This window comes from Calypte anna, chromosome 5A, assembly GCF_003957555.1.
Source record: "Calypte anna isolate BGI_N300 chromosome 5A, bCalAnn1_v1.p, whole genome shotgun sequence".
NCBI lineage: Eukaryota > Metazoa > Chordata > Aves > Apodiformes > Trochilidae > Calypte > Calypte anna.
Window position 1 is genome coordinate 3,709,949 of NC_044251.1, and position 13,083 is coordinate 3,723,031.

At 52.1% G+C, this 13,083-nt stretch overlaps 2 protein-coding genes across 10 annotated transcripts in view; one reads left to right on the forward strand and one right to left on the reverse strand.

Annotated features, from left to right (window-relative positions):
- Positions 1-2,752: 2,752 nt before the first annotated feature.
- Positions 2,753-8,693, reverse strand: ZNF408 (zinc finger protein 408). Its single transcript, XM_030451817.1, has 5 exons — positions 8,673-8,693; positions 6,356-6,628; positions 5,671-6,218; positions 5,331-5,599; positions 2,753-4,904 (listed from the first exon to the last, which is right to left on the reverse strand). Exons 1-5 carry the CDS (start codon positions 8,691-8,693, stop codon positions 3,031-3,033), a joined length of 2,985 nt encoding a protein of 994 aa, XP_030307677.1. The 3' UTR covers positions 2,753-3,030.
- The window catches only part of ARHGAP1 (Rho GTPase activating protein 1), a 29,332-nt gene continuing 19,476 nt past the window's right edge, over positions 3,228-13,083 (forward strand). The window contains exons 1-4 of one of the 9 annotated variants that reach the window (XM_030451681.1): positions 6,015-6,075; positions 10,696-10,877; positions 10,974-11,157; positions 11,893-11,985. In XM_030451681.1, the coding sequence (XP_030307541.1) occupies positions 11,019-11,157; positions 11,893-11,985 (232 nt within the window). In that variant the 5' untranslated portion in view covers positions 6,015-6,075; positions 10,696-10,877; positions 10,974-11,018. Of the gene's footprint in view, positions 3,247-5,918; positions 5,935-5,995; positions 6,120-6,257; positions 6,317-9,099; positions 9,116-10,695; positions 10,878-10,973; positions 11,158-11,892; positions 11,986-13,083 lie in introns of those variants that run through there. The other 8 variants (XM_030451682.1, XM_030451686.1, XM_030451687.1 and 5 more) reach the window with 8 other exon arrangements.

A 13,083-nucleotide genomic window follows, 5' to 3' on the forward strand; every position in this document is an offset into this window, starting at 1 on the left:
ATGAGCAGCGAGCTAGCACAGCCAAAACTAGCCAGGAAAACAAGAGCTTCCAGGAACAGGGAGGCAGGAATTGTCAGGGTGTCATGACATCAGCTAGTCAGGCAAGAAAGGGACTGCCAGAGCTGGGAAAGCTCTGATGATTCCTTCACCAAGCAGAAAACCCTCGGAGTGAGAAACCAGCAGAAAGCAGGGCAGGGTGGGGGTAGTCTCAGGATCTATCACACTGCACAGAAATGCTTTCTGCCAGCAGGGAGCATGTTTTGTGCTGTGCCTCCGTGCAGCAGGTACCTCTGTAGTGTTTATCTCCATAGGAGGAGTGCAAATATTAGCATTAGGCTGGCTGAGGAATGACTCTGTGGACATTGGTACAAAGAGCAGTTGCAGAGGCTTCCTCCCTCAGCTAAGAGTATCTCCTCACCCTGTTCTCACCCACACACACCTCTGGATTTTGGAGATCCCTGGAGGAACAGCTGGGGGTGACCTGGATGGAGGAGTGTGTGTGTGTGCCCAGGGTCAGGCACAACCCTAGAAACACCACATTACTTTGCAGGTGGAAGCAGCATTTATTTAGGAATGCAGAGGCAGGGAGAGCAGGAGGCTTCAGGGCACAAACTGGTTCTGGAAGAGTGGTGAAACCAGAGCTGCTGCCCTCCCACACATCAGCAGCTGCCACCACAGCCCCTCAGGGGTGGAGGCAGTGCAAACAGCCTCGTATTTGTGTAAGCCCAGCTGGCAAGCAGAGGGCCCTGCTCAGGTGACAGAAGATTAGCAGCAAGCAGAGTTTCTTTACTCTCTATATGGTAATTTGGGTCTCACATTGCAGGTGGGACAAGTGACCTCAGGGCATAACTGAGCAAGCCCATGTGAGTGCAGGGAAGGAACTGCCACCACAAGAAGGCCACTGCCCCTCCTGTTGTAGTGATGAGAGACAGATGCTGCTGAGTTTTAGGGAAGTGTAACACACCTGTACAAGTGTTCATTAGGTATTTCAACAAGAAAGGCATTCAGACTCTCTAAAGCATTGACTGAAAAATACCACTTGTTGGGGATAGCATCAGAAGGCAAAATGGGCTAACATGAAATCATCTTACAGCCCTTCAGGTGCTGGAAACACAACATCAGCCCATGCCACACTGCACAGATGGCGCCTGTGCTCAAGTTCATCAGTCATGGCCTTCATTGTTTTTTAAGATTTTATCAGAAGTAAATAATTCTATTTTCCATTTCTGCATATTCACATAAGAATATTCTTCTTCAATCTGAGAAAAAGATGAGGAACACAGTGGTGGCATCATCACCAGGTGCCAAGAAGAGGTAACATATAGGCTCCCCAGTTAGGTTTAGCCAGCTATGTTGATGCTGCAGCCAAGTGATATATGCAGCAATGTCCTGCACCTTCTCATCTCATTTTTTCATGGATCACCAGAGTATCTCACTTCATAAGAGCTTCCAATATTCTCAGTGTCTGGTTTTTTTCCTTCACTTCTGCACATGTCTGTGTTTCTTCATAATGACCAGTCAGCCTTTATACTGCAGCTTAAGTTGACATTGTTATATTTATACATATATTTTTACCATCTTCTTCTCTTTCCTTTAAATGAAAAGTGTTAGCATCTTTAGTGCTATTGTGCACTGTACAGGGTTAATTTTAAGCAATTCTAGATTGCAGCAGTTAAGCTTGATTATCAGACAAGTACGAATATCCTCTATAACTTACCTATGTCATATTACTTCTGTTCTGGTTCCTACATTCATTCTGATGCTTGAGCATTTGTTTAAAAAATCACCTTACTGAAAACAGGCATCCTGTCACTAAGTCTGGCTGCTTCTTCTCCAGTTGCTATTCTTTCCCTCTGTGAAACAGGACAAACCCATCTGCCAGGGCCATTGTTACCTGTAACTGCTGAAGCTTTTAATCTCAAGATCACTCTTGAGAGGTTACATTAATCACCTGAGTTTCAACTTATTTCTTTACATTTGTTTCGCTTTATAATTGGAGATTTTTGCTGTATCCTGGGACACTTTCCAGCCCTTTCTGGTATCCTACAGCATTATTAACTAAAGACACTGGCTTTTGACAATATAGCCTTTTTTATTTTTCTAGTGTGCTTCTAGGATTCCTGTTTCTCCTGTTTTTCTGGTGGTTTGCATTTTGAGGGGTTAACCTCTTCTGCTTCTAAGATAAAAACACATTGCTGGCATCATGACCAGGTGCTCAGGGGGAGCCACCTATGGGGTCCTCAGTGAGGATTACCTGGTTGAGTTTATCCTGCAGCCAAGTGCTCTGTCCTGCATGGCACAGATCTGCCACTCAGAGTAACTGTTAGGTGAATAATGTTTCTCTGAGGACCTACATTTTGCAGGTTTTCTCTCCAGTTGCCTCAGAATAAAGAAAGTATTTACAGGTTGGCAGATTAAGCAATAGAGGCCTGGATTTTCCCCAGTTGCTCCCCCTTCTCTCACAGCACAGAGGGCACATGCTTCAAACACAACTCACGAACCCAGCTCCAGTGAGAGCACTTTGCAGCTGTGTCAATATTTGAAAACTGCAAGAGTTAGGATAGGCACCAAAGGGAGAGCAGGAGGAAGAAGTGTAGCTTTGAATACAACCCCCCCCATATGTCTGTGCTCCCAATGGTCCCTCTCCCAGCACTCAGGGCCAAAACTGATCTCATCTGCCCCCCGACTTTAAAGAAAATACCTACAATTAAATTATAAACTAATAACCCAAAGGTTTAGTAGCTGAATTCACCTTCCATCCTCACTTCACATCAAAGTGTTACAGATCAGACTCTAGCACCTTGTCTACAAACTGTCTGAATGTACAATGTCTACAAAAACTGAATGTAGAAATCACAAAGTTCTCAGATTGTCACCTTACTGCATTCCTAGCACCATTCATAGCCAGTTCTGTCTGGGGCTGTGTCACGGGGCCTTATTGCCACAGAGAGACAACAGACCTAGGGGGTTTGATGTTTTTTTAATCCCATTTTAATATGTACAAAGATGAGCTGGGGCAGGCTGGGATAGTCAGGTCCCGGTCTCAACCTCCACTACTTCTGCCACTGCTCCAAAGCCCACCCCTTCTTGGATGACAACCACATCATTGGGTGAACCCTCATCTTGCACTATAACGCATTTCTCCTCGTGCTCAGTGATGGTGATTTCAATCATGTCCCTTGCTGATGGCAAACACCCCGCGGGCCTTTCACGTGCCCCAGGATCCAGGAGGCTGCCCTGAGACTGGCGAGTAGTAACACAGTGAGTGAGCAGCAGCTCAGCCCCATTCGCTGGCCCCTGCCCCTCCACCACGAGCGACATGGGCTCTGCTGCCACCTCCTCCTGGTGGCCCTTCCTCTGAGACTTCTTTGCCACCTGGGGTAGGTCCACAGCGAGTGAGGCCGCGGCGACGCCGATTCCCTCGGGGTCCTTTGCTGCCTCGTGGGTGAGCGCGTGTCGCGCGAGGCCCTGAGGAAGGGCATAGCCCATGCCGCAGAGCTGGCAGCGGTAAGGCTTGTCAGCCTGGTGGGACTTCTGGTGTCGCCTCAGCTTGGTGGCCAGGGCATAGGCCTTGCCGCAGCACTCGCAGCGGAACGGCCGCTCGCCGGCGTGCAGGCGCTCGTGGGCGCGCAGGGTGTGTGGGTCCCGCAGGGCTTTGCCGCAGACGGCGCAGAGGTGAGCCTCCCCGGTGTGGGAGATGAGGTGTCGGCGCAGCTCGGGCAGCGCGGGGAAGGCGCTGCCGCAGAAGCGGCACCGGTGCGGCTTCTCGCCCGTGTGCAGGCGCAGGTGCTGGCGCAGGTGGCTCTGCTGCCGGAAGGCCCTGCCGCAGTGGGGACAGGGGTATGGCCGCTCCCCACTGTGCAGCCGCATGTGGCTGCGCAGGGAGCCGGGGCTGGATAGGCACTGCCCGCAGACGGCGCAGGGGCAGCCCCGGGGAGCGGCCCCCGGCGCCAGGTGGATCTTGCGGTGCAGGCGGAGCGAGGGCCGGCGCGCGAAGGCCTTTCCGCAGAGCTGGCAGGAGAAGGGGCGCTGGCCCGTGTGCAGGAGCTGGTGGTCCCGCAGGTCTCGCTGGGTGCGGTACGCCTTCTCGCACTGCGGGCACTGGAAGGGCCGCACACCCCGGTGGGCCAGCAGGTGGGCTTTGAAGCTCTCCTCTGAACTGTAGCCCTTGCCACACTCAGTGCAGAGGAAGGGCTTGTGGCCAGTGTGGACAAAGCGGTGCTTCCTGAGGTGGCAGAGCTGCAGGAAGGCTTTGCCGCACTCCCCGCAGCGGTGCCTGCGTTTGACTGTCTCGTTCCGGGAGGGAGCTTTTAGTGGGGGGTCTGGGCTGCCAGAATGACCCTCCACAATCTCTGTGCACTCCTCCTGCTCCTTGGGTTTCTCCAGTGGGCCGTTTTCACTGGGCTCTGGGGATGCCAGCTTGGAGTCTTTGGAAGCTTTGGTGTCTTTCTCGCAAGTCTCAACACTCACTCCTCCGGAAGGGTTGGGCTGCTGGAGTTTGTGCCCAGCTGTCCTGACACCACAGTCCTGCGTGCACTTCTGGAGCTGGCTGGACAGAGCATGCACCTTGCATGGCTTCACAACCATGGGAGCACTGAGTCGAACCCCATTTGAGTGTGACAATGGATCCATGTCTCCCAGACGCGCCTCTTTATGGCCCATCTCCACGTTTTCTGCTGTGTGATCCACACCCTTGCACCTGTCAGTGGCCTTAATGGTTGAGATGGTCTCGAGGTGCAGATCCTCAGTCCTCAGCACCTTGGCTTGCCATGGCTCCCATTTGGAAGCTGTCCTTTCCTCGTCTTGCAGCCTATGGACACCCTTGAGGAGTGGCCTCCTAACCTCAGCAGGGACATCAAGGACTGTGGTGTCCTCAGCTACCACCTCGCAGACATTGAGATCCCCTGCAGAAACACAAAAGCATCATTAATGAAGTGCATGCTGGCTGCCATATGGTACGACTGCTGCAGCATCAGAGGATCATGAACCTCGGAGACTGATTCACTCCTCTCCAGCAATTCCAAGACTTTGGAGTGAAAGCCATGACTTCTGCAAGCCTTTTTTCTTTTACACTGGGGGAAATTCCAGCCCTCCCCACTGACAGTGCAGCATTCTAGCATGTCACAGCCAGCATTTCCAAGAGCCATCACGAGTGCCATACAGCAGAGCAGCTCCTTCCCCATGGGTGGCTCTGCAAAGCCGCGCCGGGTCAGGACATCGACCCAGAGAGGCTGCGGGGGGCAGAGGCCGGCGCACAAACAGCCTCAAGGGACATCACAGGACCGGGCCGGACGCTCCGGGTCCCGGTACCGACCTGCGAGGGAACCCACCTGCGAGGGGCTCCGCCGACGTCCCGCCGGGAGAGGCCCCGTCCCCCTGCTCCTCGGCCGCCGGCAGCCTCCTCGGCCCGGCCTCCCGTGGCACCGCTATCCCCTCGCCTACGGCCGACTGCAGCTGCTCCGCCGCGGCCCCGCGGGTCTCCTGGGGCCAGTAGAGCAGTTCGGTGCCCGCCGCGATGGATCGCCGAGCCCGCAGCCAGCTGCCCGCCCGGCCCAGCTCCACGTTGGCCTCCGCCTCCTTCGGGCTCCGCTGTACCAGGCTGCAAGACACAGCCGGCGCATCAAGCAGGGCGGGACGGCCCCTTCCCTCCTCCCTGTCCCCGGTACTCACCTCCTCCAGCACGGCCCCGGCCCCGCCGCCTCCTCCCGGACCCCGCCGGGCGGCCCTAGGAGCGCGCCAGCCGGCAGGGCCCGGCCCACACACCACACGCCCATGGCCCGCGCCCGGGACAGCGACGGCCCCAGGGCCAGCCCGGCCGGCAGGCTCCGCAGCAGCGGGCAGATCGCTCCGGGAGCCTCCTCACCGCCGCCGGGGGAGAGGTCGGAACCGGAGCCGGGGCCCTCCATGCCGCGGAACGCTGCGAAGGGGCGGCAGGTACCCCCGGACAGCGTCCGGCAGAGGACGGGGCGGGGCGGTGTTCCCCGGGCGACGGGCCGCGCGCTTCCGGCGGGCGGCGGATGCTGCGGGTGCTGACAGACGGGCGGGCCGGGCCGGGCCGGGCGGCGGTGGCGGCAGGTACCGGTAACAGGTACCGGTAGTAAGACGGGGCGTGGTGGCCGGTGAGCGCAGTCTGTCCCTTCGTGAGGCAGCGGGGGCACGGCGGCCTTGTCCTGGGCTGCCGGGCGGGGCGGGGAGGAGGCCCGCCGGAGGGGCTGAAGCTGAACGGGAGTGCCGGGCCCTGAGCCCCCCGGACGCCTTGCTCCGGTGTTGCCGAGATCGGCGAGGGGAGCCAGACTTGCCCCGGGGGAGGATGCGGGTATCTCTGAGGGAAAGGCTGGGCCGGGTCCCTGCTGACCGTCCCGCCGGGAGGCGGCAGGAAGACCCCGTCTGGTAAAGGGCTGCGGGCGCCGCGGTCCCGGCACCTGGGCGGAGAGTGCGAGGGCTCGGAGGCCGCGGAGCTTGGGTCACTTCTGTGGCGTTGGCAGTGTGGCAGGCTGCTGGGGTGGGAAAGCCGGGCCGGGCTCCAGCCCGTGCTGCTGCTGCTGCCGCCGCCTTGTTCCGTCCGTCCCCGGCGGTGGCACCGGACGGTGTCAGAGCAGCGGCAGAGGCGGGGGTGACAAGGGGGGGTCTGAGGGCAAGGGGATGTTCAGTCTCTGCGTCATGCAGCTGGCACTTGGGTTTTTTTTTAACTGTGTAAAGAGTCTGTTACTTGGATCGTGAAGTTGGCCCTGGGTTGCCACCGGAGCTCAGCCTAGAGGGAACGGGGGAGAGGAGGAGGAGGAGGGGAGATGAAGGTCCTGAAGCCCTACGGGTGCTCCCGACCCCCCACAGCCTCCGCGCAGCCTCGGTGCTCGGTGCCGCGGCTCCCGGAGAGGAAGCTGAGCGCTGTGCTTTTGATCTCGGACCCTGCAGAGAAGCACTAAGAGGAACTTTATTGCCAGCTGGGATGGGTTTCCAGTGGACCTGGAGGTGTCCTGTCAGCAAAGGGTTTGGGGTGAGACTGGGGATGGAAGGATGCTCATTTTAAAGTTGTTACAGGAAGGAAGGACCCGGGCAGTTCTGTCCTGAGTTAGCTGGTCATGGTACGCCAGACAGAGCAGGTCTGGCTCTTGACCCTTTGAATCTTCCAGAGTAGTTCTGGGGTAGTGATGCTCTTGGTGGTATCATCAGTCCTGATGAGAGGGAAGACTTGGGCTGGGTGTTCTCAGTGAGTTCTGGGGCTCATTCATTTGAGTGAGAACTTGGAAGGTCTGTTTGCTACTGAGTAACTGCTGGTTTTGTTTGTTTGTTTTTTCAACGTGCTTGATTTTTAAACCATAACATCACAAAAATAATACAGACACCCCAGAAATGGGATTCCTTTGGGTCTGAGCATTGCTTGTTAGGCAGGCAGGAAAGAAGCAGCCACTTGGCTTTTGTAATTCTTTACTGTGTTTAAGTACTGGTCCAGGGTGTGGTGTTACACGTGTGGATGTATTTTGATCTTTAGACTTCCTTGTGAATTAGGAGTACATCTCCAGGAAAATCAGGAAAAGAAACCTGCCAAGTAGGTGCAGCTTAGAAATAAATGGTGATAAAGCAGTGAAACTGGAAATACAGATAAAAAATATTCTGTGTGGACAGCAGCTACCAGGACTTTACAGATACAAGTGAACTGTCTTTTGAGGATAAATTTTGGTGAGATCTTGTACAAAGAGTCTCCAGCTTAAAATTTGTGTGAAAATTGTATTTGAAAGGACTGAGGACTGAGGCAAAGGACTGAGGTTTCTTCCCTTCAGCAGAACATGTTCTGCAACACAGCTCTATTATGCAGAAGGTAAATTTTTATTAGACAACAGTTGTTGTGGCCAAACAGTGTAGGTGCAGAAAAGATACTTAAATACTTGGAAAAAGGGAAAGAATTGGCTCTTTTAGAGCTTGGCAGGGAGTAAATGCTTCTCATGTCAAGTTCAGTTTTTAAATATTTGACTGGGCTTTGTGCTTTTTAAATCTAGGTACACAATTGTTCTTACATTATGATTGGCTACACAAGGTGCATCCCTTCCATCTTGTCATGACATTTAGCTAAAAGAGGTGTGGTTCCTAAATTTTGTTATATCTGGTGAAATGCTTTTTTTTAGCCACCATTTCACCCTTGCCCTGCTACAGAATGGAGTTTCTGTTCAGTTACATCTCTTGGTTACAGGTCAGTTTTGAACACACTGGGAACAATCTCATGCAGCTGCATGGCCAGGAAGTAAAAGATCCCCAAGTTGTTTCTGATACCTTAACTCCAGGTCTCTCCTCAATGACTTTTTAGTTCTGAGACATTTAGAGGATTATATTTTTTAAACACTTCTGATGTGACCCTGTGCTATTTGTCTTCTGCACCCTTGGGGAAGGGCTGGGGAAAGTTCTGCAGAAGTGTTCTAGAGCTCTGTTGGAGCTACAGTCTGGTTCACCAGAAGGACCTAAAATGTAAGAAGTCTTCTGCTCTCCATCCTCCTCCCATTAATATTTGTGCCTTGGAGCACTAACCTAGAGCCAAGGAATGGAGCAGCAAGCCTGGCTCTGAAAAGCCCATGGGGGCAGCTGGGGAGTCTGGTCTGTCTTTCCAATGAGCAAGGAAGGTTTTGGCAAGAGAAATACTCATTGGGCTCTTCTCTTCCAGGGTGGAATTGTAAGGATCCTACTAAAAACTTCTTCTGCCACATGGTGCCACCGTAGCATTAATTTTTTATGCTTAAGTGGAAATCCCCCAGTACTGTCTGGTAACCAGCATTCCTGCCTCTGATCAAGCACTGCAAGTTGGCTGTGAGTCCAAGTTATGAGCTGTGCAGGGACAAGTGAGGATGCTTGGTGTCTTGCTGGCCCTGTGGCAGCACTGTCACTGCTCTGTGGGAAGGTTTGGATTTAGGACCTTGCTTTGGGGACACTTGCAGCAGGGCACCCTGTTCATGAATCTCACATGAAAGGCATCTCAGTGACTGGCAGGAGCTGAACTTAAGTCCTCTATCCCCACCAGGTTGAGGAAGTCCCTGGGAGCTGGGAATGCTGCCAGGCTGACCTGGGGAGCCATGGAAGCTTCTTCAGCTGGAGGTGCTGGGGTGTAGGGCTGCTGGTCTGCGTCAGCACAGTGAGTCACAGGAGTGGGTGCCTGGTGTGTTGCCATAGAAATGGGATCAGCTGCTAGGGGTGGGTGCTCCTTGTCTCTTGGCTCTGTTGCTGTGTGATTCCAGCATGAGCTCCTGGTGTCAGGGAGCCTGAATTCTTGCTCCTTGTTCCTTGGAGGGCAAACACCATTCACAGCCCTCACAGGAGGGCTTGGGTTTGGGTCTCCAGGTCTCTGCTTGGCTGGAGTGGTCAGACCCTGTGTGTTCTCTGCTGGTGATCTGCTGCCTGTGTGTGTGTTGCTCTTTCCTATTTCTGGAATCTAACTTCATTTGCTTAGCAATAGTTCCCTGCTTTTTCAGACCCCCAGAGAGGTAAAACTTGGTTGTAAACTGGTAGCAGATACAAGAAGGCAGGAAGTAGTAAGTGTAGAGTGATCAAGAGAGATAGGACAAACACTGAATATGCAATTCTCCCTGCTCACAAAATGCATGTCCCCACCCTTGGTCACAAGTGTTGCCCTAAGCCTTCCAGTGCTTGGTCTCTCACAGTTTTTATTCTTTGTGTCCACATCCAAGTAGCTGTTTCTTCATTTTCTCTGGATAAACACACACATTTGAGCTCTAGGTATGGAAGATGCAAAACCTTGTTGCCCCCCTCCATTCTGCTAAAGGAAATAGTTCACTGTGCATATAATCCTTCCACACAAAGGCGTTGTGCCTCCTCAGGTCATCTTTGAGCCCTTTGCTCTCCTCATAATGCAAAACAAGCACAGGGCAGTGTGGGAAACAGCATTACAGAGTTTCACTGATGCAGAGTGTCATTTTGTTTTGCTACAGTTCCTCTTGGCTTGCTGCCTGCTGGCCTCTGAATTACTGTCCCTGTGGTCTGTGTGAGCCATCCCCATCTACTCATTTAGCCTTTCTAGTGTTTCCTTGTGTATTCCCAGTATGGTTACTCTAGAGCATAGCAGCTGTTTCCCTGGGGACCATCTCTAAGAACTGGTACCCCTAGGAGGTGCTGGATGATGTGCTAAGTGCAGTCCTGAGGTTGATGTGTTCTGCTCCAGGTGAAAGTGAGAAATATTTGCAAGCAACAGCATACACACAGCTGTCTGTTTCTTGGCCCCTCTTAATTCTTTGGTTGTGTCAGTATTATGGCATGCTTGGTGGAAAATTCTCATCTAAGCAATATAGCATCAAATTAAAGAGAGAATTCCTACCTGCTGGCTGTCCTGTAGGAGGAAGGATTTGCTGGGTGATGCTGAAAAGAGGGGGTTGCATATGTATTGTTCTCCCTTGTCTGACCAGCTCAGCCTATGAAAGCCTGTGTTTTAAAAAGCAGTTCACTATGTTCAGGTCCCAGCACACTGAAGCACCCACTTCAATGCTACTGAGAGCTCTGGCCTTCCCTTATGAGTGGAAGGGGGGGGAGGGTGATTCCTGGGAAAGCTTCCAGCACTGTGTCCAACTGTGGAAACAGCTGGGCTTTGTGCCAGCCCTTTGGAGGGAGGGGGAGCTGAGAGCTGGTACAGTGAGTGCATGAGCCAGGGGTTGGTGTAGCCTGTCACCTTCCTCAGTGTCCCTACTGCTGCTTCTGTTTCAGGAGAGAAACTCCCCAGGACAGAGCTGTGGTGAAGCAGAGCCTGGCTGAGAGTGTTAGTGCAGGCTCCTGGTGGCCTTTTTGGCCGTTTCCACAAAACAATCTGACATATGTCCTGACATATGCCAGTGCTCCTGGCTTGGAGAAGGAGTTCCTGCCTGTGTTAAAGGGGAGGGGAAGTAAAGGTAAGGGAGGATTTGGGTAAAATCAGTGAGAAGAGGAAGAGCCTCTATGGGGAGGTGAAGTTGTGATCTCTGTGTCTCACCTACCAATCTCTGCAGTCCTCATTCTAGACATTGCAAAATAAGCTGCAATATTTGGGGACCATGGCTACAGACCCACTCTCAGAGCTTCAGGATGACCTAAACCTGGATGATACTAACCAGTCCCTCAGCCAGCTCAAACTGGCCTCCATAGATGATAAGAGCTGGCCAGCAGATGAAGCTCCTGCTTTTCTCAAATCAGGTAAGTGTCCTTGTTTGGCTTCTGGGGTTTGGCCAAAAATCAGTTGTTTGTCTTGCAGCATTGTGGTCCTATCTACATACACAGAGAGCCATTTGAAAGCTTTACAGGCACATCTTAATCTTGCACCACACCCAAGTGAACGAGTCCTGCCATTGAACAGCACCAAAAAGATCAGAGCCAACTGATAAAAATATTCTCTTCTCAGTCACAGGACTGAGGTTGGCTGCACTTAGGTGCTGACAGTACAGTAATGCTGTGAGTTCCTGCTTGTCCTCTATTATGTTCTCTTGCAGGATAGTTTGGCCTTCCTGAGGGGAAGGGTCTGGAACTTTAATGTGGGAGGTGGGGCTGGAGATCTGAGGTGTTGCTCTGAAATCCTGTGCTATGGATTGCTGCCCAAAGAGGTCAGGGAAATTTAGCACAGGGGATGAGATTAAGGTCCTCCTGCTCCAGAGAGCCATGATGGTGCCCTTGGCACATGGGTTTTGGTCTTTGTGAATGTTTGTGACACATCTGAATAGTCATTTTTAAAAGCTGTACAGTCTGAGGGACATGTGTGAACCTCATAGGATTGGCAGGTGTCCTCTAGAGACATAGCTGTTCTCTCCCACTCAGAATTTCAGCACTGAGTTTCTGCATGTATTACTCCCCCCCTGTTGAAGAGCCATTGTTTTTCATCCTCTATTGTGGTGCTTCAAATCACTTCTAATTGCTTGTTTCTTGTGTTTTGTACAGAGGACTCCAAAGGCTCCCCTGAGCCTGTCACTCACTTGCAGTGGGATGATCCCTACTATGATATTGCCAGGCACCACATCGTGGAAGTAGCAGGTAATGGTCTTGCCTCTTCTCCTTTGATGTCTTCACAGCTGGACTGAGGAAGGGGCTTTCTGATGAAACTCTGGGGGCATCTGCTTTGTGCCAGCCCAAGTGGGAATGACAGCTGGCATCAGAAAGAGAAGGAGCACTGAATTTCTTAAGTGTTGGTGGTACTGGTAATTTTTCCATTAGCCTTGGTTAATCTTGGATTCCTTCTTGGCTCTTGCTGTCATGGTTATATTGTTAGCTGAATTGTTTTAGATGTGGCTTTTGACTATATCCTCAGCACAAGTTATGTTTTTTTGCATGATAATGCCATGGAAATTACCTGGACATGCAGTGCAGCTGCAAGGTCCTCAGTTGACTGAGGAATCTACAGTAGGTCTGGCAGCTCTCTATAATATCTAAATTGGCCAGAGCTTACCATCTTGTACAGAAACAGCATTTGCAGAAATCTGAAATAGAGGGAATAGGCCCATGTACACCCCAAGGAAAGACCTGAGCATCCAGGGTCACAGACATTTGGAATTTGTCTGTGAGATTGTCTGATCCATATACTAACCCTTGGGGATTTACTTCTGGAGTCTCCATAAGGAAGAGTTTTGGGGGTAGTTTTTAGTGTGCTAAGTCTGAGGAAAGGGTAATCCCAGTCTGTCTTGCATTTCTTGTTTATAACCTTCTTCAGTCTGTTGAGACTTGATCACACTTCTCAAATAACTACAGCCACCTCCTACCCCTTCTATTGTCATTTCTCTGTCCCTTGGTACCTGCCTTACATGTGAATTTGCTGCAGAGGCACAAGCTGGAGTCCTCCTGGTTCAGAGTTGTTCTGCATCAGGGTTTGACCAGAGAGAGAAGTTTCTCAGACACCTTCCTTGCTAAGAGTTGTCCTTTTGGAAGCAAAGCTATAATGGCAAACTCAAACCAATGTTCTCCTCTGTGTCACTGGCTGTTCAGGTTGACAGCTCAGGTGTTTAGCATTTGGGCCATTATGTCTTGTAGATTTTGCCACAGGTGCTTTCATTTTTTGCACGTGTTCCAGCTGCCTTCTCTGTGGGGCTGGAGTTTTGGGCCTGGGGTTAATAGAGATCTGCACCCTGGTCTCTCTAC